We start from the raw sequence: 25,529 nt of genomic DNA, 5'->3' as shown, positions 1-25,529 counted from the left end.
GATGCAAGGCTAATAAGGCAAGAATGCAAACAAATTAGCTCTATCATGGTAAGTTACCTAGACAGGCTCACAATTTTTTATTTGGAACAAAATGAGTATAGAATTGAAGAGCAAATACAGACCATGAGATAACAAATGATAAATCCCTATACATTCTTAAAATAATAAAATTAAGACAATCTATCTATAGTTGAATATCATAAAGACACATTATTCAGATTTGAGCTCAAAAGAGAACACATTAACCTCACATTAGCATTTTTCCCATAAACAGTTCTTAGCGCTTCCTCTCATAAAAAATAATTTTCAGATAACTCAGTTGACAGCCAAATAAAAAATAACATTTTAAGATATCACCATTAATAACCCTTCTATTGAATCACAGGGCTAAAATAGCTCATATACTTTTAGGTTATTTAAAGCCAGATGACATTTCTAAATATAATACAAATAATTTTTAAAATTTATTTATACCCAGCATCATTCCACAAAGATCTAAGAAAACTAAATTGGCACTTGAAACACTGGTGGTTTGCTGTGGAGACATACCACAGATGTGTAGCTCCCCTGGTCCATTTTCCTCTTGACTCCCTCCAGATCTAAAGGTTGTTGATCATCCTGCTTGCTGAACTCAGTAAGAACTGGGGGATCAGGTCCTTCTGGAGAGCTGCGAGAAGGTATACTCTCCTCTGTCTCAGGGTTTAAGTCTGGAGGCTTCGCAGCCTGTTGCCAGAAAACAGATGTTTCTTTAACCTAACTCTTAAAATGAGGCATCCATGCACATTCTATTAAAGTTAATAAAGATGGTAAAAAAAAGAGAACACAAAAAGAACCAAAGATTTCTCAAAAGTGAAAATGATTTCTGAGAAGTTAAAATAAGCCTAGTACCTAACAGCTTAGTTAGGCTAGCTTAGGAGTTTTCCTTGATAATTTTCAAACCTAGTATAAAGAATTGAAACTGTGGGCTGGGGTTGTAGCTCAGTGGCTACAACTTGCCTAGCATATGTGAAGCACTGGGTTCGATCTTTAGCACCACATTAAAAAAAAAAAAAAATAAAGGCATGCTGTCCATCTACAATTATAAAAAATTTTGAAATTGAAACTATGTCTATAACTCCTTTGGAATATGACATGGATAATTCATTTTCTTACTCAAAAACAACAAAAAAGGAGCTTTATGGTGAAATATCAGCCTCACTTTGAGTTAAAGTTATCTAGGTGGTTCTTTCCATATTATACCTTTTCCAATGACTGACTACTTTATAGATACATAGTTCACAACTTGGACAAAAAGCAGAAGTTTTCAAGTAGATTACTATGCCTGCCTCCCAATATTGCTCTTGCCTCTAGGCTTAAACCTCTCTTAATCCTTCTTCTCTACTCCAGGGAGAATTTTTTTTTTTCCCTCTAAAAAAACAACTTTACTCTTGGGTAAACTTCTTCACTGGCTCCCCATTATCAACAGAGTAAAAAATCCAAATTTCTTATTATAGTAGCAACGCCTTTGAAGATACAGTCCCTTTCTACTTCCTATTATACAGAAGAACTTATCCTAAAACTTTTCCCTAATGGTTATCACCAAAACAAGTAACTATAAAACTAAAAGAAGAACAAAGCAAAACAAGAAAAAAAATCCTTTCTATTGTTAGGTAATATAAATATAATACAAATAATTTTAAAATTTTATTTATTTAGGTAAAAACCATGTAAGAACAAGCTTTCAGAAAACAAAATGCAACTTCAGTCTACCTGCCGGAAGCGTAGCAAATGGCTGGTAGTCCGTGAATTCAACAAAGCTGTCAGAACTTGCTTCAGAGAAATCTGTAGCTCTTTTTCAAGAGCCAGTCGCCACTCAGCAGGATGCCGCTCAGTACAGTTGACACAAGTGTAGGCCACACTTTCGGGCAAATTAGATAGAATCTCATACATCTCATCTAGGAAAACAAAAAACTACAATAAGGAGGTCCTCTGAAGAGCAAGAGAGGGAGAGAAGGTAAACTATGCCATTGACCTTACTATAATATAAAGCTGTATGTTAGAAACCCACCTAAGAGGCTACAATACTGTAGGACATTGTATACATTGATCTCCCAAAGGGACTTCATTAATTAATACTAATCCAGGATTTGGTTATTCGAGAACCAATAGGTTATGGTACCCACAAAGGACAACAAAGAAGTAAAGGGATGTGTTCAGAAGAAGTGAGCACAAACAATACAATGCTACTTATTCTAAAGACTAAACAATAACTTATTTTTAAAGAACTTTAAATAGCACTACCACAATTTTAGGTTTATAGTGCTCTGGGGCTATAAATGTAGCAGTACCAAGGGAGAAAGAAACTGTAATAAAAAGACTCCAACCTTCTGTACCTGAAAGATTCTCACATTTGGAATGGACCCAGCGATCACACTTCCCACACTGCATCATCTTACTCTCATAGTCATCATCATCATAACACTTGTCACAGAGAGGGCAGAAGTTTCCTGAAAGCAGAGTAAAGATTGTAGTAGTGCTTTGGGCTCACATACCAATACTTTTAAGGGCCTCAACCTAATCTAAAATCTGTATTCTTCCAGACTAGCATTCACTTCTGAACTGTAGCATGGATCTGCTATGAACTTTGACACATCTACTAAATGTTAAGATTATTCTGGGCTTCTAGAATACTCCTAGGAAAGATTTGTATGTGCCACTATTTCTCTTCTTTAGACCCATTTATAACTGTCATGAGAATACCTTAAACATTTGAAAAAATGTTTAAATTTTCAAAAAGAGGTGGCAATATAGGAGTACACAACAATTAATTTAACTTTTCTCTATTTCCAGTGTTTCTACTGGAAAAGAGCTCTGAGCAGCGTTTTCTAAAATCCAGTATTATATACAGCCTTCATATATTTGCTTTATCTGTGTATCCCCTCTATTATTTATTACTTAATAGAACTCTTTAGGGGCTGGAGTTGTGACTCAGTGGTAGAGTGCTCGCCTAGCACATGTGAGGCATGGGGTTTGATCCTCAGCACTACATAAAAATAAAATAAAGGTATTGTGTCCACCTACAACTAAAAATAAATATATATAAAATAGAACTCTTTAAATTGATCTGCTTATTTTACTTAAAATAATTCTAGTAGTGACTTTATATCATTATTAGTCTAGGTCGATAAAATAACAGCTCTAAGGTATTGGTTACCTTTTTTTTTTTTTTTCCCCTAGCCTAACTATTAAAGGCTGAGGCGGGAGGATTAAGTACAATCAAATGTATATAAGTCACACTTTGGCTCTATTGGCTTAGAGCAGTCATTTGCAGTTAGCTATGATAAAAACTTCCCATGGAAGTTAACAAAATATTCCAGTTTCTAAGTAGTCTCTGCAAAGGAAAGAGCAGCAGTGGGAACATGGAATGTGTCTAACTGGCATCCTTGACACAACAAGTCAGATTCTGTACTTCATTCCCCAAAGAGGCCAATTCGCTTTCAAAACACCATACACGGGCAAAATTGGATTTTTGGGTACCTTTAGCAAAGAGTTTGGCACAATCATGGCACAGTGAAAAATCATGAGACCACTGTGCATCCCACCCTTTGCCTGGAGTTGTGGATCCACAGCTCTTGCAGCGAACACACTTTGTACATATCTGGAAAAGAAAAAAAGAAATTCAACAGGAATTTTAGTTTAATTAGGGGCTGGGGTTGTGGCTCAGCGGTAGAGTGCCTGTCTAGCACATGCAAGGCCCTGGGATTGATCCTCAGCACCACATAAAAATAAATAAAATAAAGGTATTGTGTCCAACATAATACCTTTATTTAATTTTTTAAAAAATATTTTTTAAAAAATTAAAAATAAAAAGATCACAATGCTACTCATTTCTAGATTTTACTTCTTTATTGAGATGACTTTTCCTAATGAGGCAAAAAAATTATTACACTGAGATACTCAAGCAAGGATATGCCTATTAAAAGTTATATAAGCCTAACCAATCCATGACAATTCTTTCTGAAACAGCATAATGTGCGTACTCACCCAAACTTTCTTTTTCTTTGTGGGTTTGGTGGGATAGTTTGGTCCCAGGCACTCAGGGTGATAGCTGTTTCGGCACTTATTACACTCCAGCAGTTGCTATAGGAGAATACAATGGCAAAAAAAGCAGGCATCACATCACCTTCACTAAATACCTCTACTTAGCACCCCATTTCATACATATCTTTAAGTGAGTATAGCACACCATTTGAACAACTTAAAATTTTCTCATACACCACTTACTCAATTAAAATAGAGATTTATTTCCTATGAAAAGCACTCAGTAGGTAAATTATCAGATAGATTTTTGGAATTTTTTCCAGTATCATTTTCTCTGCTAAATTTCCAAAATTCATTTTCCACAGAATCAGGCAATTGATTACACCCAATTAAATAGTCAAAACAGATTAAGTCAGAGGAGAAAAGAATATAGACATAAAACCTCAAAACAGAAGGCAGATATGGAGAGAGGAATCCTCTACTAGTTCTATTATTATGTTTTGTACCTTTGTAGCCTGATGCTGCCTTCCACAAACATGACAGAACTTGCATCGACGACAACACCAATTTTCCAGCTGGTCCTCCAGAGGGCGCTCGTTCTCCTCTAAACAAAACTTGTGGAAGGGCTCACAACACACTTGGCAATACACAAACTAAAGCAAGAAGATGGGAATACAGAAGCATGTCAAAAAACGGTGCAGGAAAAAAATATCAAGCATATCCCACTTAAATACTTTGAATTTTAGGAATCCACTGGTATTATACAGGTTGAGCATCCATAACTCCAAAATTTGAAATTCAAAATGTGCCAAAATCTAAAACATTTTGAGTGCTGATATGAGAAAATCCCATACCTGATCTCCAATGGCTCAATGTACCCAAACTTTGTTTTATGTACAAAATTATTATAAATAATTTATAAAGTTACCTTCAGGCTATGTGTATAAGGTATATGTGAAACAAATGAATTTCATGTTTAGAACTGTGTCTCACCTCCACCATATCTCATTATGTATATGTAAATATTTCAAAACCCCAAAAATAGCCAAAATCCAAAACACTTCTGATCTCAAGTATTTCAGATAAGAGACACTCAACCTGTATTTAACTAAACCCAGTGAATTAAATAGTCAATAGGCAATGCAGGAAATTCAGGGAACTAAAGTAGTAATGACAATAGAATTACAAAGTAATGAAATAAATATGACCTAAGATTTAACAGAAAATGCAAATACCATAGACGACATAAAAACTATGGGAATATAAGGGAGTTGGTTAGGAGGGCTTTAAAAGCTCATTACAATATGCCATGTACTCTGTTTTATCCTTTCTATCTGTGATTTTTAAAATAAGTAACTTTCAGTTGCTACAGTGGTGCACATCTGTAATCCCAACACTTGTAAGACTGAGATAGGAGGATCACAAGTTCAAAGCCAGCCTCAGCAACTGAGAAGGCCCTAAGCAACTTAGTGAGACCCTATCTTAAAATAAAAAATAAAAAGGGCTGGGATGTAGCTCTGGAATAAAGTGCCCATAGGTTCAATCCCCTCCCCCAAAAAAGGTTATTTCCAAGTTCATAAAGCACTGTCAAAAATACTGAGGAGAACCCCCCAATTTTTGCTTTACTGGGACAATTGATCAAACCTAAATAACTTCCTGATTTTGATAATTAATTACACTGTGGTTACAGAAGAAAATATTCCATGATTTTAGGAAATACAAACTAAGACAATTATTGACAAAAGGGCCATGTCTACAACTTACTCTCAAATTTTTAGGAAAAAAAAATTTGTCTATATATATTACAAAAACGTGAATATATTTCATTTCTAATTTTTTAAAAAATATATATATATACAAAGAGAAACAGAGGAAAAAATTCACTTTTTAGGAATTCTGTAAAATTGTTGTGCACATCTATATATAATTTTGTTTTTTTTTTAAGAAATTTTTTTTAATATTTATTTTTCAGTTTTTGGCGGACACAACATCTTCGTTTATATGTGGTGCTGAGGATCGAACCCGGGCCGCACACATGCCAGGCGAGCATGCTACCGCTTGAGCCCCATCCCCAGCCCCTATATATAATTTCAATTAGAACAATACCACACTAAAAAAAAATATCAATTTAATCATAGAAGCTGAAGGACTGGTACTACAAAAAGTTAAGTTATTCCTGTGGGTAGTGTATGTATGAATGCAAAGCATTAGTCTACAGAGGAAAAAAGAGATACTGTGGACCCCTGACACTTATAAACCCACTATTCTTAGTCTCAGCAACATTTGAAGCAACCCCAGCACTTAGTACAATGTTCCTATGAAACACAAACAAAGTATCTCCTTAATGAACCGAAGACCAGTCAACAACTTGTAATTTTGCTAATGTATAACTACAATAGCAAGTGAGCAGAACTGAGTCTATGCTAGTTCTGAGTATCACTGACTATTCAACATCCAGATTTTAACCAGGCCTTGGATTTTGTTTGTAATTACTGAATACATATGTGATGAATAAAAGTTAACTAGGTATTCAGGAACTTGAGAATTGTATAGGTCTTAAAATTTATCCCTTATCAATGACAAAATACTGCTTCCTATTTAAAATTGTGCTATTCTCTTCCTTTCTCATCCTACTGCAGCGACCTCAAGAAGATAAAAACAGAAAACAAAGGCCACCCACAATCCAACTACATTTTAAATATTATGATATAAATCATTCTCCATTTTTCCCCTCCCTCCCTCCCTCCCTCCCTCCCTCCTTCCTTCCTTCCTGTGCTTTACTACTGAGCCTCATCCTCAATCCTTTTTCATTTTGAAACAGGATCTTTCTAAATTGCTAAGGTTGGCTTTGAACTTATGATCCTCCTGCCTCAGCTTCCCAAGTCACTGGAATTATAGGTATGAGCCACTGTGCCCAGCTCTATGTATATAGTTTAAAAACATTTATTCAAACCCAAATGAGATCATGTATTATGTATACTTTGTAACCTTCTCTTTTCACTCGGTGACCTGTCATGAACATCTATGTTAATATCAGACCATATTATCATATTTGCCCATTATATACATGTCCTATCATTATTTTAACCCAGGCTCCCTATGATAGACTTTCAAGTTGTTTCTATTATTTATATTAACATGAAAAATATGAAATAAAGTCATATATACAAAGAGAGAGAGAGAGTCAGAGAGGTAGAGATAATCTGTCAACTTTTCTAAGTATTTCTTTAAGACAAACATGTAAGCCAGGCATGGTGGGATACACCTGTAATCCTAGCTACTTGGGAGACTAAAGCAGCAGGATAATTAAGTTCAAGGCCAGCCTGGGCAACTTAGTGAGACTCTGTCTCAAAATGAAAAGGGCTGGGGATACAGCTCAGTAGTAGAGCACTTGCCTACCATGTGTGAGGTATTGGGTTCAATCCTCAGCACCACATAAAAATAAATTAATAAAATAAAGGTATTGTGTCCATCTACAACTAAAAAAAAAAGTTCCCATTTCTGCACGATTCTTTTTACCATGCTTTAATTTCCAGTTTTTGTTACTAGAAGAATTAAAAATCCTCCCCTACAATGCCACTTTTTTTGTTTCTCATTTTGTGAATTATCCATTTCTGTCCTTTGCCCACTTTTCACTAGATTTTGTTCCTTACTGTCAAAAAGAGCTTTTTATAAATAAGCGGGTTTTTGTAGTCAATGTGAAACAACCACCAATATTACGTTGTATATACATATAAATATGTAACATTGAATCCCACCATTACATAGAATTATATCAATAAAAAGAGAAAAAGAAGACAAAAAATTAAATAACCATTAACAACATTCCTTTTTATAAAGGGACACTATCATTTTCCTCATGTTTAAACATATAATAGAAATACCAGAACTCTAATAAAGATTGAATTTAAAAGACTATTACTCTAAAATGCAGATTTCTTTCTGAAATCTCCAAAAAACTTTAAAATATTTCATTAGCTGATTCAAACAAGGATAGTACCTGCTAAATACCAACAAAAGGAATAGTTTCTTTTATCACGGCAAAATAATCTGTTACAGTTTCTAGGGTGCAAAGAAGCAGGATACTTACCTCTACATGCCCACTACTGGCACAGAGAAAGCAAACCACCCTGGGTGTTATAGGAACAGAGGTCAAGATTCCTAAGCCTCCCATCTCCCACACGTTTTCTGCTTCACAATCCTCCTGTAGGCAGAGAGAAAGATCACTTACACAAGTTTTACAAGAGCCTGGGGGTGTAGCTCAGCAGTAAAGCACTTGTCTAGCATGTATGAGGCCCTGGGTTTAATATCTAGCAGTACAAAAGAGCAGAAAAGAAAGTTTTATAATGACAAAATGAAGGTAAAAAACATTAATCAAAAGTGATATCAAGAGTTATTTCATTTCAGTGAGTCCAAACATAACTGCTGTTTTTAAATTTTTAAATTTCAGATTCAAACTATCACCTCTTGGTGAAATTCTTAAATATACAGCCAAAATATACTTGGACTGAAATTTCCTTAGTTTTGCTAACTGAAGCAATCATCATAGTTTGAGCATTCCTATGTGAAAGAGTTACTCCCTCAGATACTGCTTAAGATGAACGGGTTTTTCAATGGCTATGTTCTTCAGGAAATTTAGAAACAATGATCACAAGAGTGACTAAAGCTCTTACACACCTGAGCCCATAATGCTAACCTGTAGTTATTACACATTTCTTCAAGTTGGTACTGATTTCCTCTCTTTCAACACTATTCATCACCATTTTCTTTTATTTAAAGGCCATGAATAAACTGCATCATTACTAAATAGCTTTACCTTAAAGTCCACTCTGATCCTGTGGACTCCATCTGCAGGGATTTTTTGCTTAGAACTATTGCCATTTGAGAGAGTGCTGAGTATGTTCAAAGTGCCTGTATTCTCCTGCTTATTGACTGGAGGAGGTTTTTCCTAAGGAGACAAAAGATGGTTATAGAACAAAACCACACCCTACTTGCGTTCACATTTTCAATTAATAAATCTGGAACATATGTTTACAACATAAGTATCCTATAAACAGAGAAGTAATCTTCAGAAAATTCTTAACTTGACTGTGATTGTAACTCAGTGGTACAGCACTTGCCTCACATGCAGGAAGCCCTGGGTTTGATCCCCAGCATCACAAAAAACAAAAACACTTAAATCCTCTGTTTCTGTCCATAATAAATAAAAATAGTATTTTTTTCCACAGGTAAAGGTAATTTTTACAGACAAATCTTGATAAAGTATATTATATGTTGAGGACAGAAAGTGACCTGAAGAATAAACACATTCTTAGGTTACAACATGTGAGGTTCACAAAGAAGCAAAAAGAAAAAGACGCCCCCCCCCCCCCCAAAAAAAAAGACATGGGCTAAAGCCTAGGCCTGAAGTTGGTTAATTTTAAGAAATTCCACCACCATTTACATAATTTTCCGTTAATCATGAAAATGTCAAGGACAAGGTTTTTCCCTGCATAACAGAACACAGAAAAACAAATCTCTCCTCACCTTTTCTTTTGGTTTTTGTTTTACAGGAATACTTGGGCGGGGAGCTACTTTTTTCGGTTTGCTTTGCTCTGGACCTAAAGAATTGAAAATATATTGCTATGAATGCTGGCAATGAATACTTTAGGTTCAACTGCTGTGAAGAAAGGGGCATTAGAAAAAAACAAAGAACTCCAAGAGTCACACTGGAAATTAAGATAATCTCTCTCTCTCTTTTTTTTTTTTTTTTGCTTTTGTTTGTTATTACATAACAGTTAAAAAGAAAGTTAATTTTCTAGAACTGAATACCTCAAACATTTTAGGTTTCCAAATGTTGTTCCAGACACCAGTAGAACCACACTGTATAGCACTGTGGTTCACCATTCCTTCCTGCCTTCCTTGCTTACCTGACTCTGGTGGTACAGGCTGCTTTTTCTTAGGCTCACTCGGAGTGATCTTGGGAATCTCTTTCCTTGGTGGTGCTGTGCTAGGTGGCTGAGGGGGGATGACTGGTGCTGTCTGGGAGACCTGCTTGCTGGACTTCCTAGAAGCAGGAGTGGTGACTTGTTTGGGCTCAGGCCCGGGTGCAGGGGCATTCCCTTCTTCAATCTTTTCCTCCACTGGCTTTCGAGGTGGAGGCTCATTGCTGCTCTTCTTTGGGGCAGGATCCTCACGTGCTGATGGGGGAGGTTTCTGACTAGAGTCCACCAAGCTTTTCACAATAGTGCTCTCTTTGCTTTCTTTCTTTTCAGTGGTCTTAGACTTTTTCTCTTTCTTTTTCACAGCTAGGGGAACAACACAATAAGATAATCTATAAATATGAGAAAAATTTTTGTTAAAATAGAACAGAAATGTAACATCATCTTGTTCTCAGTTTCCTGCAGCTAAAGTTGGCACTGAAAGACTCAAGAAACAATGCCAAGTTGATCAGCTGAAGTAGCTACATTTTTATTTCTCTAGGAAGTGGGATGAACTACAATTTTTATGAATTTATTTATTTATTTATTTGTACTATGGATTGTCAAACATACCCCCAAATAAGGAAGAGTCAAATAGTCAAATGAACCCCCACGTACCTATCATCTAGCTTCAACAACCATCAACTCCCCGGGAAAGAGTAGAACTTTAAAAGAAAAAAAACAAAACAAACAACAAAAAACCCCTAGTATTCTCTTTATACTGAAGGTATACAACAATGACATAAAAGCAGGGAGATCTGGGGGAAGGCCTTTTTACAACACTACCTTTAGCTTGCTTCTGAAGGTAGGCTTTGGAAGGCATCCATTGTAGATTCTGACATTTTCGCATCCTAGGAAACAAGGGATAAGCCATAAAATAAATTGCATTTAAAAGAGAAGCAACTGAAACAAGTGATGATTTATCTGCAAAAATCAGTGAATCTTTATTCAAGTTCATCCTAACAGCTGAAATAAGGACTAATTATTACCCAAGTTAAATCTGAGCCTTTAAAATCCTTGGATCAGCAATTTTGCCTACCTTTAGGATCTTAAAAACAGCAAATTATTTTGGAAATGGGCCTCAAATTTGTTGTAATTCAGTAGTGACTATTACCACACACAAAATGATCAATTAAAATTTTTTTTAATATTTATTTTTTAGTTATAGGTGAACATAATATCTTAATTTTATTTTTATGTGGTGCTGGGAATCGAACCCAGAGCCTCACACATGCTAGGCAAGCGCACTACCGCTGAGCCACAACCCCAGCCACATAAAATTTCTTTTTTTTTAATGTTTTTTTTTTAGTTGTAGATGGACACAATACATTTATCTATCTATCTATCTATCTATCTATCTATCTATCTATCTATCTGACTATCTATGCATGCCGAGGATCAAAATCAGTACCTCACACAAGCTAGGGGAGTGCTCTACTACTGAGCCACAACTCTAGCCCCCAATTAATATTTCTTGTAATCATATGAGTACTGCTTCCTTTATAAGATTTAATATTCATATGCACATAAAACTGACTAAAATCACCCAGGTTCTGTCTGCCACTGTAATGCTATAGGTATATCTATCTCATGGCTTTGATAACTGTCATCCTTTGATTTAAATTTAATAAAACTTAAACTTAATATGAAGTCTAAAATTGTACAGTCTATTCCAACCCCTAAATTCTGTGCAGTTGTGTCCTATTATCATGTACCTTTTTGTAATAACTCACTTTTTACCATTAAAGGACCTAAGACAAAATTCTTCCTTAAGGACAAACCAAAGCACAGAAACTGTCTGCCCTGGTACAGTATTTCCTCCAACTATGCTTTAAAATAATGACTTTCATGTCATTCATTCATTCAGCATCTACTTGTGTCAGGCAATTTATGAGATGTTTAATTACCAAAATTTCTGACTATGTGACTCTTCTGATTCATTTTAAACAAATAAAATCACAGATGGCAAAAGTTTGACTAAAACGGGCGAAAAAATAGTATTCTGAGTCAGAGAGCCCAGAAATTCAGGTAAGATGTCTCTAAAGTTTCCTAACTGTCATGAAGATAAAAGTTGTTTCAATTGGCTCAATAAATATTCTGCTTAAACTTGTCAACTTTTAAGCAGAACCCTTCCAGAACTACACTAATATGGTAGTCACTACTCACATGTGGTTATTTAGATTTAAATTAACTTAAAAGAAATGAAATAAAAATGTAGTTCCTCAGTTAAACTTAGCCACAAGCCAAATGCTCAATAGCCACATGTGGCTAATGAGTACCATATTGAACTGAGCACATACAGAACATTTCCATCACTCTATTCTATTAGACAGCACTGCCCCAGAGCATTCCTTATTTAAGGACAGCCCAAATCTAAACACTTCACAAAACCCAACTCTGCAACTAATCTTGCAGCTCAAGGAGATTCAATACAATCACTTTCAGTTTCCTAATGTATCTTTGCAACAATCCAGGGATAAATAAGAAACCTTCATGATTGAGAGGCCAACACCTCAGAGTAAGACCCACTTACTTGCAGCACTGCTTCTTTATATTGCGGCCACCAAACTTGGGCTTGTCTAAGCAATTAGTGCAAACGCCACAGTCCTCAGGCACCTGGCAGCCAGGACACTGCCCACAACGCCTTGATCTTCGTCCTTTCTTTACTGGAGGTTCCTGAGGGGCCTTGTTTCTGGTGACAGGCTTAATTGGTTTGATGGGTGGAGCAAGAGGTTCAGCATCTTCTGAGCCAGCAATTGATGACTTGTCTGTTAAAGAAATGTGCCATTAATTCCAAAGGAGTATCCATTTCCTTTTTGGAAGTAGAGGGCAAAACCCTTAAAATCCCTTTGAATCATTAGATACATTCAAACTTCATTTTAATTGGTAATCAAAAAATGAAAATACATTTTTTGGAGGGTACTGGGGATTGAACCCAGTGACACTCTACTTTTAAGCTACAGCCCAAGGCCTCCCCTCCTTTTTATTTTTTAATTTTTTTCTATTATCGTTAAAAATTTTGAGAGTGACTTGCTAGGTTGCCTAGACTCATGATCCTTCTGCCTCAGCCTCCAAGTTTCTGGGATTACAAGTATGTACCACCACGCAAAAATATTCATATGTAGAACTCAGATTTTTTTCTAAGTAATTATTTAGATGTTTAAAAAGACCTGTGCCTTGCAGCTTAATGAAAACAAAAATCCAAATACTGAAAATAAGACAGTCTAACCTAGAATCAAGAACATGAATTGAATGCTTCTAAGGATTCTCTAAATCTCTAAATTTGTTAAAGCTGCAACCCAACATTTCAGAACTATATGGCAATTATGAGAATGTGTCTCATAGACCTCCAATTCCAGGGAGCATAACTGACCAAGGGCCCCTCTGAAATCCAATGATAAAGAGGCTACATGGTTGCTCCCCAGCAGTAAGTTACCAAGTAGGCTTGTTTCTGAGACACACAAGTCTTCTCTGACAGCCAGCTTTGTTGGAAGACTCCCTGACAGCCTTGCCAAACCTAACACTGCATGGCAATCTAAGAAGGTTCTGCCCAACCTTCCTTCCCTCTCTTCTTGCACTAGAGTCTGACAGCTCTCCCAGTTTTCCCTGGCTACTTGTCCCTTTTTTTACTCAGGCATTTCCCGTAATAAAATCTTTACACATTTAACACCCTCTAGTTATCTGTTTTTTGAAAGACCCAAACTATGAACAGCCTACTGGTTATCTTTTTTTTTTTTTTAATATTTATTGTTTTAGGTGTAGATGGACACAACACAATGCCTTTATTTTTATGTGGTGCTGAAGATTGAACCGGGTCCCGCCCATGCTAGGTGAGCGCTCTACCGCTGAGCCACAATCCCAGCCCTGCTACTGGGTATCTTGGAAAGACTGGTGAACAAGTCAAAAAACTGTTTATATCCCAATACTAACCCTCTGACCTACCATCATTTCCCATGGAAGACAAAATCTTTTCTCGTTCTTCCCATGGTAAGGCACTCAGGGTGGGCATGTCATCAGGAAACACAGCTCGTTTTCGGCCAAGGGCAACAGCAGCTCTTCTGCAGACATGTTTAATTCGAGGTCCTCGCACAGAGGTCTCTGATGAATCACTTTCTTGACCCTAAACACAAGAAAGGCCGAAAATGATGATGATCATGCATGCTGCAAATATAATTAAATGAAGCCAAGGTATACTTGAGCACTTCATTAGATCCATTATCAAAACATGCAACTAATTACTCCCAGCTGATAAGCCCTATCAATACACAGAAATCAACTACTTCTGCATTCTGAAAATGGCAGCAAAAAGGCCTCTCATCAAAAAACAGAAATCTTCCATTTCCAATTATACTAATTCTTTACAATTTCCCTCAAAATTCAAGCTGTCAATCTATATTACAAAAAGGTTCAGTCTGGTGTTCTAATTATAGATTGTTTCCTATATTTCCTTATCAACAGAGAAGTGGGTGAAATAGTCTATAAATGAAAATATAAAAGACTATGGCTCCAAACATAAGTATCTCACATACTGAAAAGCCATTGGTCTTATCACCAGAAGGCAAACCAAAACCATCCAACATAGTGTCAGAAATAAGTCTTGTCACACTGCTACTAGAACTCTCAATTGGTAGAATCATTAAATGTAAATATGGCTCAAAGGGGAATTACAACATAAAATCTAAGTTTTTGGCCATCTTAACCTAACTCAGTATGTTGAAATAAATAAATATACATCTACTACAGAACAAAAATTGCTGATCCTGGTAAAAATTAGTTTGGTATGGTGTCAACTTTTTTGAGGGGGTGGGCAGTGGGGTACTGGGTATTGAACTCAGGGGCACTCCACCACTGAGCCACATCCACAGCCCTATTTTGTATTTTATTTAGAGACAGGGTTTCACTGAGTTACTTAGCGCCTCATTTTTGCTGAGGCTGGCTTTGAACTCGCAATCCTCCTGCCTTAGCCTCCCAAGCTGCTGGGATTACAGGCGTGCGCCACCGGGCCCGGCTTGTTTGGTGTCATCTTAATGAACTGAATTCTACATTTTTTCTGCTCCACAAATTAAGGATAAGCTTCCCATTTGTAAGTCACAAACATCTATTGTCTATTGCTCTAATCACTCACTACACAGAGGAAGAGAATATCTCGTTTTCTCTTCTTTGATAAATATTAAAACGTAACTATAAAAATGTACTTTCAAAATTTAAGCCCCAGATTATACCTCAAACAACTCAGCAGTCTGTAATATCGTTCCAACCTATCTTTTAGCTACTTAGTTCATACTTTCTCATATATGTTTTATACTTTTACATCTCTATCCACACTGTTCCCTCTACTTAGAATGTTAATGCCTTCCCATTTTCTAATTATCAAAATCATACCAGTCTTTGAAAAACCATTGCACACACCACCCCTCTACCATACTTTTTACACAACTGGATGTAACTGAGACATTTAGCTTAATTAAATCTAGCCTGTAGAAGGGGTGCAGTAAACTGATAGTTTTAAAGGCAAGGTCAAAGGAGTACCTGTGCTTTGGGCTGGTCAGTTTGTTTAAGACTCTTACTCTTCTCAATCTTGCAGAGCTGGGCTTTGGCCTTTTTTAGGAGGCTGGCAACCCTCTTGTCAGTCATTGGAAGCTTGTCTGCCTGAGCCAACATGGAGCCTATGGAGGAAGTGGAATGTTTAACAGTGCTAGATGAGGGAGTGGAAAGGCAGAGGGTTTTCTCCTTCTCCAGGGATGGGGCAGTTGGGCCGAGGTCCAAGTTGGTTTTTTCCAGATTTCCTCTCCCTTTCTTTATAAGTATTTTGGTTTTGACAGCTGTTGTATCCCCAAGAGTCACAGAAGCAATATCAGTCCCAGAATCAAGTGATGAAGACTTCTTCCGCCCTGTTGCTTTTTTGGCAGAAGATGAAGTGGCAACATCTTCACCAACCACCTTCTCTTTGGAAACCCTACCCACAGGATACAAAGCAGAACTACTCTGAATTTCTGATCCCTTTTTCCTTTTCTCTTTCTTTGACTCCCGCTTATTCTCTTTTTCTCTCTCCCGGTCTCTCTCTCTACTCTTGTCCTTCTCCACGCTCTTCTCAGCATCTCGATCTTTGGACAGCTCCTCAGGGGCCTTGTCTTTATTTCTCCCCCTCTCAGTCTGAGAGCCTGGGGTAAACCAAGGAAAGAGAGGAGTAGGACTACTTGATGAAAATGGCTCTGCTGGAGCACTAGTCGGCTTCCTTGGTCTCTGATTTTTCTCTGGAGATTCCCCAGACTGAGTCAGGGAATGAGAAGGAAAAGTAAAAGTTGGGTTTAAGGCACTAGTGGCAAGAGGACTAACAGAAATGCTTAACGAGGAAGAGACAGAAGACGGGGGGGTGAGAGGTGACAGCTCAGAAGTACTTAGCCTTCCGCTTCTTGTCCTCATAGAGTGAGAAGGAGATCTTGGTTCAGATCGAATAGGACTAAACACTTTTCTTTTCCTTTTTCTATTAGATACTCCTGAAGAGGATGTTCCAGCAGAAGTTCGATTACTAGGCAAGGTTACAGACTCAAATATTCTAGAGTGTGCCTCACTTGGAGTAAATCTTGGAGCTCTCAGAAGAGGGCTCCTTTTGTGCATATCAAACCTTGTTCCAGAATGGAGTGGTGAAAACAACCTGGCTGAAGCAGCAGAACCAGATGTAGAAAAACCAGACGCGAAGCCAACATCCTCAGGAGTTAGTGGAGGGGGTCGGAAATTATCAAATATTGGTTTGCGAATCAGACCTTCTTTGGCATACTTTGCTGAGGAAAAGTATTGTGGCTCTGACCTAGAATGCTTTAAAGAAGTCCACCTAAACGTCGGCTCTCGCAAAATAGATTTTCGCTTCCCTTGCATGGGAGCAGCAGAAGCAGGCAAAAACGGTGATGCTAAGGGGATTGTTGGAGGCATAAGCCAGGGTGTGTGGTCAGAGATACTGGAGGCTGGCTGCAGTGGAGGAGGGGGAGTAAGCAGAGGTGGAGGTGGAGAGGAGGAGGTCTGCTGCTGGGGGGCACTCTGCAGAGTTGGTAATTTTTTAGTTGTTCTAGATCCAAAACTTCTCTCTGACACTGAATACCTTCTGCTTCTCCGATCATTACTCTCGTTTTCTGGGGACTGGGAAATAGGCAGTGGAGTATGAACTTCAGGGGTGTCACTCCGCTCTTCAGGAAGTACCTGAATCTCCTCAGAGGCCTGAGAATCTGTGGAAGTAACACTGGGGCTGCTAGATCGGGAGGAGTCTGAAGACATTTGAGAGGAGTGCTGAGAAGCTGCACTTGATTTTTCAGAAGATCCACAGGATGTGGCACTGAATCTACTATTTGGTGTAGACTCCAGCCGGGCAATTTTAATGGGAGGGTCATAATCCTCATCCTCTATAAATCGCCGAGGGGTTTTAATGATCCGTGAGGAGATAGCACTGACAACAGGCATGATGAACTGTCGGATGTTTTTGACCTGTGTCTTCACCTTTCTTCCTTGCAGCTGTGCTGCTTCTTTCTCAATTTTCTTTTGAGCCCCCTTTTTTGCCCTCTGCAAAAGTTGCTTAGCAATTGTTGCATCTGTCCTTTTAGAAGAAGGAATAATCCTGACCGGCTTAATCCTTCGAGGGCTTTGTCTGACAACTGTCTTATCTTCTTTTGTGGGTGGAGGTGTTCCTTCCTTGTCTTTCCGAACCTTCTGGGACTTTTCCAGTTCAGAATTAATGAGGAGACCCGAAGGGGTCTTTATCCGTTCTGTTGATGGAGGCCTTCCTCGCCGTCGTACAATCTGCACCCCTTTCCTTCCTATTTGAAGCTTCCCTGTCTTAAACTTAGACTTGAGAGGAGAGAGTTTACCTGCTCTTAGTTTTTTAATCTTTGTGGCTTGTTGAAATGTAGCAGAAGGTGTCCGTTTAATTTTTTTCAGGCTATCTTCTTTGTTTCCCTTTGGTAACTCTGAAATGTCCTTTCCATGTGTTATTTTGATTTTTACTCCAGGGAATGTGGGAGGTCTTCCTCTTTTCTTTTCTATACTTTTAGAATCTTTCTTCTTGATCTTATCTCCAGATTTGGTCTCTGATTTATTTAGAGGGGAAAACACAGATGGGTCTGGGAGGATAGCTGAATTTCGGTCAGAGCCACTTCTAGGTCTCCCGCGAGGTTTTCGAGGACTAGTTTTAACTGTGTATAGAAATTAAACAATGAAGAGCATATATTTAGCTATGTAGTTCAGGGCTTAACTAAGCTGATTATAATTTAGCACAGGCCATTTTGTACTGAACTCAACTTGGGTCTATTGAGTCAACAGAACATCTTAATTGTGCTTAATTTCACCAAAATTTTGTCTCAAAAAAAAAAAAAAAAAAGTAAATAACATTCCTCCTGAAAGAACATTTAATTATTTTTGACACAGAAATCAAGATAATAAGAGGTTTTCCATTGAAAACTAATTTTTCTACAATTTTCAGATGAGCAAGTTCTTTTCTGAAGTAAAATTTTTTCTTTTTCAAAATTATACTACCTTATTCTAGCCACTAACAATAACATTTAGAAATCTGCTTCTAGTAAATAATCTCACTTTTATTTGGGAGGGGGTGTTTACTGGGGGTTGAATTCAGGGGCACTCAACCACTGAGCCATATCCCCAGCTCTATTTTGTGTTTTATTTAGAAACAGGGTCTCATTGAGTTGCTTGGTGCCTTGCTATTGCTGAGGCTGGCTTTGAACTTGAGATCCTCCTGTATCAGCCTCCAGAGCTGCTGAGATTACAGGCATGCACCCCAGCAATCATCCTACCTTTTTACTTCAACATTTTGGCTTTGAATAAATTTGAACAAGGTGCTCTTCAACCAACAACATACTAACTTTCATAGGAAAATTCTCCTGGGCAGCTCAGGATCCTACATATTCAATCTGTTTTACCCAAGTTTTGTTTTGGTTTTGGTGGTGCTGGGGATTGAATCCAGGGCCTTGTGCATGTATGGCAAGCAATCTACCAACTGAGCTATATCTCCAGCCCATATTTTACCAAAGTAAACTAAGAAAGTTTTATTAAATAGGAAAATAATCATTCATAAGATCTCAGAATAAGGTCACTGAACCCAGTGGTATGTGAAGTGACATAATGTGTCCACTAATCTACTTTCCTATCTAGTGACTCTTGAACTACTTAGTCCCAAGTTACAAAAAGATTTAACCTTAACTGATATCAAGAACAAATCAGCAATATATTAAATTAAATTACTTCTATTCTAATAAAGGAAATTTGCCCATTTACAAACTAGCTCGATTTGCTACTTATCAACAGGACTCTCAAATACTTACATAAACCTGAATTTTAAAATGTATTAAAATTTCCTATGATATCACATTTTCTCTCTTGACTTTTCAGTGTTTTATAGGCTTTGTTTCGTTTTATTTTTATGGTACTGGGGATGGAACCCTGTGCCTCGTGCATGCTAAGTCCTCTATCACTGAGGTACATTTCCAACTCTCAGTGTTTTACAGGAGAACATTCTTCTGAAACTAAAACTTCCCTGAATAGGGATTGAAAGAGATTTAGGCCAGTATGAACATTTTACGATGGAGCCACTTTCTAACAAAATAGAAATCTACAAAAGTCTTATTGTTGAGCTTTTAAAATATAAATTCATTTCTTACCAATTAACTTAACGAGACTTCCCTTAATAAAGATTTGCAAATCCATTCTCAATATATACTAATATAACAAATGTAACAGACAAGAAGACAGCAGAGAAACTACTTTTCATTTTATAAATAATGAAGGATATCCATATGGCCAAAAAAAAGTACATGATTCAAAGTAAACGGACAGCCAAGAAAAAAAAACTTTAGAAGAAATGATCCTAAGAGTTGTAAGTTAAAAATTCATGCCCAGGGCTAGGAATGTAGCTCAGCAGTAGAGTGCTTGCCTCACACATGTGAGGCACTGGGTTAGATTCTCAGCACCACATATAAATAAATAAATAAAATAAAGTTCCATCAACAACTAATGTGTGTGTGTGTGTATACATGCACACACACACACACACAAATATATATATACACATATGTGTGTGTATATAAACTCATGCTGTAAAGTACATGAAGAGATTCCTGATTTTGGTAGACTTGAACATGGTTATTCAGAGGGCTTAATCAATCCAAAAAACCTCTTCCACCCTACTTTTTCAAAAAGTGTTGGTAGATAAGTAGAATAAAGCAGAACAGACAGGGTTCCAGCTCTGCAAACTTCCTTAATCCACAACATATCCAAAGAACTCACACGTTGGTTATAAATAAATGTTCATCATATATTTTCTTGGCCTCATTTTGTCCTCTGTAAATGAAGGGTTGGACCAGATGATCCCTAAAATTCCTTTCCAATATGAAGTTTTAAGGATTCAACACATCTTCAAGAAACCACTGCCACAGTCTAAATAGCACAGATACTCAGGTAGTATTGGCAAACTTCTCCCAACTAGAATGGCAATATCAACACCATTTGGATAAAGAATAATTGTGAACCTGGGTATTAGAATTAGATTGCTATGTAACATATCATGACTTTAAGTGTGACCCAAATGCCAGCAAACATCACAAACTAAGTTAAAGAACAAAACCAGCTAACTATATCATATTTACCATATTTAAATACATTGTCTATTCATATAAAATCCAAGATAATCATATAATAAATTGGAATGTCAGCAGGATGGGAGAATGTATGTTCCAACAAAAAATCTTTAGCCCTAGCTGGGTGCAGTGGCACGTGCCTATAATCCCAGCAGCTCAGGAGGCTGACACAGGAGGACTATGCGTTCAAAGCCAGCTTCAGCAATAGCAAGGCACTAAGCAACTCAGTGAGACCTTGTCTCTAAACAGAATACAAAATAGGGCTGGGGAATGTGGCTCAGTGGCTGAGTGCCCCTTAGTTCAATTCCTTGTACACCCCCGGGCAAAAAAAAAAATCTTTAAGCCCTGTTCTATACAGAATTGAATTATGCAAGTCAAAAAAATGTTATTTACATTGAGGACCTTCTCTTAGGAAACTGCTTGTAAGTCTAGAATGTCAAGTTATTCTAGATATTTTGTTGGTGAGAACAATGACATATATTGCTAAATAAATGGAAACACCTCATATAACTTTTATTTTCTGTTATGATTTGGTGTGGATGTCCTCCAAAAGCTCATGTGGGAGACAAATGCAAGAAGGTTCAGAGGACAAGAGATTGGGTTATGAGAACCTTAACCCAATCAGTGAATTAATTCCGATGGGATTAATTGAGTGGTAATTGAAGGCGGGTAGGGTGTGGCTGGATGTGGTGAGTAATTTGGGGCATGCCTTTGGGGTACATATTTTGTATCTGGTGAGTGGAGTCTCTCTCTCTGCTTCTTGATCATCATGTAAGCTGCATCCCTCTGCCTCACTCTTCCACCATGATGTTCTGCCTCACCTTGAGCCCCAAGGAATGGACCCAGCTATCCATAAACTGAGATCTCTAAACCGTGAGCCGCCCAAATAAACCTTTCCTTCTCTACAATTGTTCTTGTTAGGTCTTTTAGGCCTAGCAGCGCAAGAGCTAACCACAATGTTTTCTTTTTTTAATATACCTTTCAAGAACCAGATAAAATTGTTTCATATCGTCTAATTTTGTGTTTAGTTCTTTGACAATAGACCAAATTTCACCTGTAAAAAATAATAGCCAAATTATTTCCAAAGGCAGTATATACTAATACATAATACAAAAATGTGTAACTGAGGAAGCACTTAGTAGGGTATCTTCAAACATATCAGGTTTCCCAATCATTCTGTGGAAACCCATTCCCATTCCACAAGTAGCTCCCAGAGAGAAACATACTGAAGAATGAACCACATGTGACCTGACAGAGCAGCATCCCCCAAAAGTCTAGCTCATAAGCCATTTCCTGTTCCCCGGATTATAGATTATTCTCTACATACCAAGAAGACAAAAAAGAAACCTCAATACCCTAACAAACAAAACTTCAAGACACTGTGAGCTTAAATGGCCATACCTGAAGGAGACCTTGTGGGACTTCGCACTCTGACTTCTTCATCTGAGCCAAAACCTAAGAACTGCTCATCCTACAACAAAGGAAAATTATTTTAAAATCAGAAGCAAAAACACGAACATGAACATATCCCAAAGAAATGCCCAGACTCCTCTGAATGAATTTGGGAAAATTATCCTCTCATATTAAACAACATCCAAAAGGAAGCTATAAAATAACTATTATTGAAATAGATGGGCCCAGCCATACAGCTTCATTACAGACAAATAGGAGCTGTGTAGTAAATGAACAAAGCATTAAAATTTCATCTTTGATGTATAGTACACAGGGGATAATCCTGAAATTTCAAACTACAGATTTAGCCCAAAACAATTAAAGGACAACTTTAATACAATTCAGGTAAGCAAATTAGCACAATGGTAAAAATATATAGCCCCAATGAAACAAACAAATGCTTTTCAACAAATATTTAAGTCTACAGACAGATAAGGAATAACATAAATAACACAATAATTTCCTGCCTACTAACTATTAATAGAGACTGAAAGTGCCATAATTGTCAGTTCCTTAACTCAGGAATTGACATTTAGATGTGATTTCTGTACATCTGAGATACAGAGATTCTCAACATGCATTTTATGGCATCATTTTTAAATGCCCTGTGATAAGAGACTTAATGGTGGGCAGCAGCATTGGTGAAAGAGATCATAAATTGACCACATATAGGTGAAATCCTTTTGCTAAAACTTAGGGAAACATCTTATTTTCAGATCTACTTAGAAAAGACAGAAAAGCAAAAACTTCTCCTTACCTTCAACTTATAATATGCCTTTAAAAAAAACACTAAGGATTCATTCAACTTATTTGGAACAAGTTCTCTATTGAAACAAACTGATTAATAGAAATTCACCAATTCAAAGTAAGTTCTTTCCAGAGAGAAAAGCAGATAAAGAATTTCAGATTCCAAAGACAAAAATCCACATAAAACAAGATCAAAATAAAGAATGCAAAAACAGACTTATTTAAATTTCCAATTAATTTTGGTAAATCCCTAAGTTTCATCAATTAAAGCCTCCCAATTTTCCTCTTAGGAGCTAAGCTCCCATGTATGTGGACAACACTGGTGGATTTTCTGTTTAAGAGTTAGTTCTTTCCCAGTTACTTTAAAGCTGAAGTCAGGTGTTAATCTGTTTAAGTACTTTTCAACCAGGAATATATTAAAAAGTAAATGCAACCTTTTAGATAAATTAGCAATTTCAACTCTTAAATTTAAATACTTTTGAGGAACAAAATATTTGGAGACAAGCCTCTGCCCACTGTCCAACTGACATGCAATTTGTTTGTGTTTTGTTTTGTTTATACGGTACTAGGGATTGAACCCAGGGTGCTCTACCACTGAGTTACATCCCCACCCCATTTTTATTTTGAGCAAGGTCTTCTTAAGTTGCCTAGGCTGACCTTGAACTTGCAATGCTTTCCTCAGTCTCCTGAGTAGCTGGACCTCATTGCCTGGCTGAGACATAGTTCTTATTAAACTCTAAAAAAGTTTTTGCTCTGAAATTGCTAATATTAGAGTATTTAAGAAACAGCTAAAATTCTCTTAAGAGATTTTAAAACTCATCATAGGGCTGGGGATGTGGCTCAGCAGTACAGCGCTCATCTAACATGCTTGAGGCACTGGGTTCGATCCTCAGGACCACATAAAAAATAAATAAAATAAAGGGATTGTGTCCATCTACAACTAAAAAATAATAATAAAAATATACTAAACCTAAATTTAAGAAATACATACTAGGGCTGGGGTTATAGCTCAGCAGTAGAGCATTTGCCTAGCACTTGTGAGGCCCTGGGTTTGATCCTCAGCACCATATAAAGATAAATAAATAAAATAAAGGCTAAAAAAAGAGAAAGAAATACATACTAGAGGACTTATCCACATAGTTTCTTCCTTTATCAAGAAGTTAGAAGTAGACACTGGGGTTCTGGCTCAGTGGCAGAGCACTTGCCTGGTACATATGAGGCCCTGGGTTTGAACCTCAGCACCACATATAAGTAAACAAATAAAATAAAGATATTGTGTCCATCTACAACTAAAAATGTTAAAAGAAGTTAAAAGTAAAATTATTAAATATTTTTACTTCAAAAAAATTTAAAGTGAACTCATTGTGAACATCATTTGTGAATAAGAAAAATCTTATCTCTTCATTTAAAACAACTTCAGACCTAGGAAATGTGGGAACTAACCCCAAATAAATTTCTGCAATGATTTTTCCAGGGTTTATACTTGTAGGTTAGGATATTACCAAAAAAGAAGACAAAACTCAGAAAAGCCTAATTAGTCCAAAAATCTTATCTGGATAAATAAATCCTTCCTGTTGCACACACTGCACTATCATAAGCAACAGGCTTCTTAACTGGCTCCATCACTTTAAACCTGTGGGCTCCCTGGAGAATGTAAACAAGGTAACAGTCTAAAGGATTCAGACTTGCCTCTTAGCCAAAGGACTAAGGTAATAACTATACAAAGAGAGAGAGAGAGAAAGAGAGCACAAGAGAGAGAGCGTGCTACAATTAAGTCCATGTTTGCCACTATGTCATCATAAGCCTGGATAGCCCTGAGGTCAGGAGATGGCACAGGAGACATATGCTACACTTGACCAAGGAATCTAGGACCTGGGCCCAGACAGTAATTCATCATACCTATTTTTCCTCTTGACAGGGCTTTTTCTGATGGGCACAGCATTCCAAGAAAGAGTATAGACAAGAGCCCTGAAACCTATTATAGGCAAGAGCCCTGAAACCTATTCCTTCTGCACAGTGATGTTCTTGGAGACCAGACTGCCAACACTGTAACATTTTCTTACTTCCAAAGATAGAAAAGACAGAAAAACACCCTTGTTGAGTTGAGCATAATGAATTGCTCACATTTAGCTTCCAGTGATTAAGATGACAAATTAAGCTATCTAATGTAACTTCCTAAGTGAAATCTAATTGTGAATTAATACACATAAAATTTATTACTCCTACCCATAACTCTGGGATAACCAGTTATCTAAGAACTTCCATGCATACATTTACTAGTAAATATCATTTTACTTATAAATATCTTAACATTTGGGATTTTTCTTTTACTGGCAGAATTTTAATTCTTTAGTTGTTGGTTATATTTGTGATGAAGCAGTAGAACTATTTCTTCCACAAAAGCACTTTAACTGGGTTGGGGTTGTGGCTCAGTGGAAGAGTGCTGGCCTAGCACATGTGAAGACCTCGGTTCAATCTTCAGCACCACATAAAAATAAATAAATAAAATAAAGGTTTGGTGTCCATCTACAATTTAAATAAATAAATAAATACACACACACACACACACACATATACATACATACACATACATATATATTAAAAGTACACAACTGAACTCAAAATAAGTGTTACAAATAATTATGTTTGCACATGAAATATATTGAAAGCTTTTTTGAAAAATACATTAAATTCTGCATTTCAAGGAATTATGTAC

The 25,529-nt window shown here is 37.0% G+C and overlaps 1 protein-coding gene across 6 annotated transcripts in view; it reads right to left on the bottom strand.

Annotated features, from left to right (window-relative positions):
* Positions 1 to 25,529, bottom strand: part of Kmt2a (lysine methyltransferase 2A) — an 83,947-nt gene that overhangs the window by 32,972 nt on the left and 25,446 nt on the right. For 4 of the 6 annotated variants that reach the window (XM_071616744.1, XM_071616740.1, XM_071616742.1 and 1 more), the window contains 15 exons: positions 22,016 to 22,085; positions 15,510 to 18,160; positions 13,923 to 14,100; positions 12,514 to 12,748; positions 10,767 to 10,831; positions 9,930 to 10,307; positions 9,547 to 9,620; positions 8,837 to 8,968; positions 8,111 to 8,224; positions 4,527 to 4,673; positions 4,024 to 4,119; positions 3,517 to 3,637; positions 2,364 to 2,486; positions 1,750 to 1,934; positions 550 to 723 (listed from right to left, as the gene is read on the bottom strand). In XM_071616744.1, coding sequence (XP_071472845.1) covers positions 550 to 723; positions 1,750 to 1,934; positions 2,364 to 2,486; positions 3,517 to 3,637; positions 4,024 to 4,119; positions 4,527 to 4,673; positions 8,111 to 8,224; positions 8,837 to 8,968; positions 9,547 to 9,620; positions 9,930 to 10,307; positions 10,767 to 10,831; positions 12,514 to 12,748; positions 13,923 to 14,100; positions 15,510 to 18,160; positions 22,016 to 22,085 — 4,743 coding nt within the window. The remainder of the gene's footprint in view (positions 1 to 549; positions 724 to 1,749; positions 1,935 to 2,363; positions 2,487 to 3,516; positions 3,638 to 4,023; positions 4,120 to 4,526; positions 4,674 to 8,110; positions 8,225 to 8,836; positions 8,969 to 9,546; positions 9,621 to 9,929; positions 10,308 to 10,766; positions 10,832 to 12,513; positions 12,749 to 13,922; positions 14,101 to 15,509; positions 18,161 to 22,015; positions 22,086 to 25,529) is intronic. The other 2 variants (XM_071616743.1, XM_071616745.1) reach the window with 1 other exon arrangement.

The sequence above is a fragment of the Marmota flaviventris genome, chromosome 9, assembly GCF_047511675.1.
Source record: "Marmota flaviventris isolate mMarFla1 chromosome 9, mMarFla1.hap1, whole genome shotgun sequence".
In the NCBI taxonomy this organism is placed as follows: Eukaryota; Metazoa; Chordata; class Mammalia; order Rodentia; family Sciuridae; genus Marmota; species Marmota flaviventris.
The sequence above is the reverse complement of the archived record's forward strand: the minus strand, read 5'-3'. Positions and strand labels throughout refer to the sequence as shown.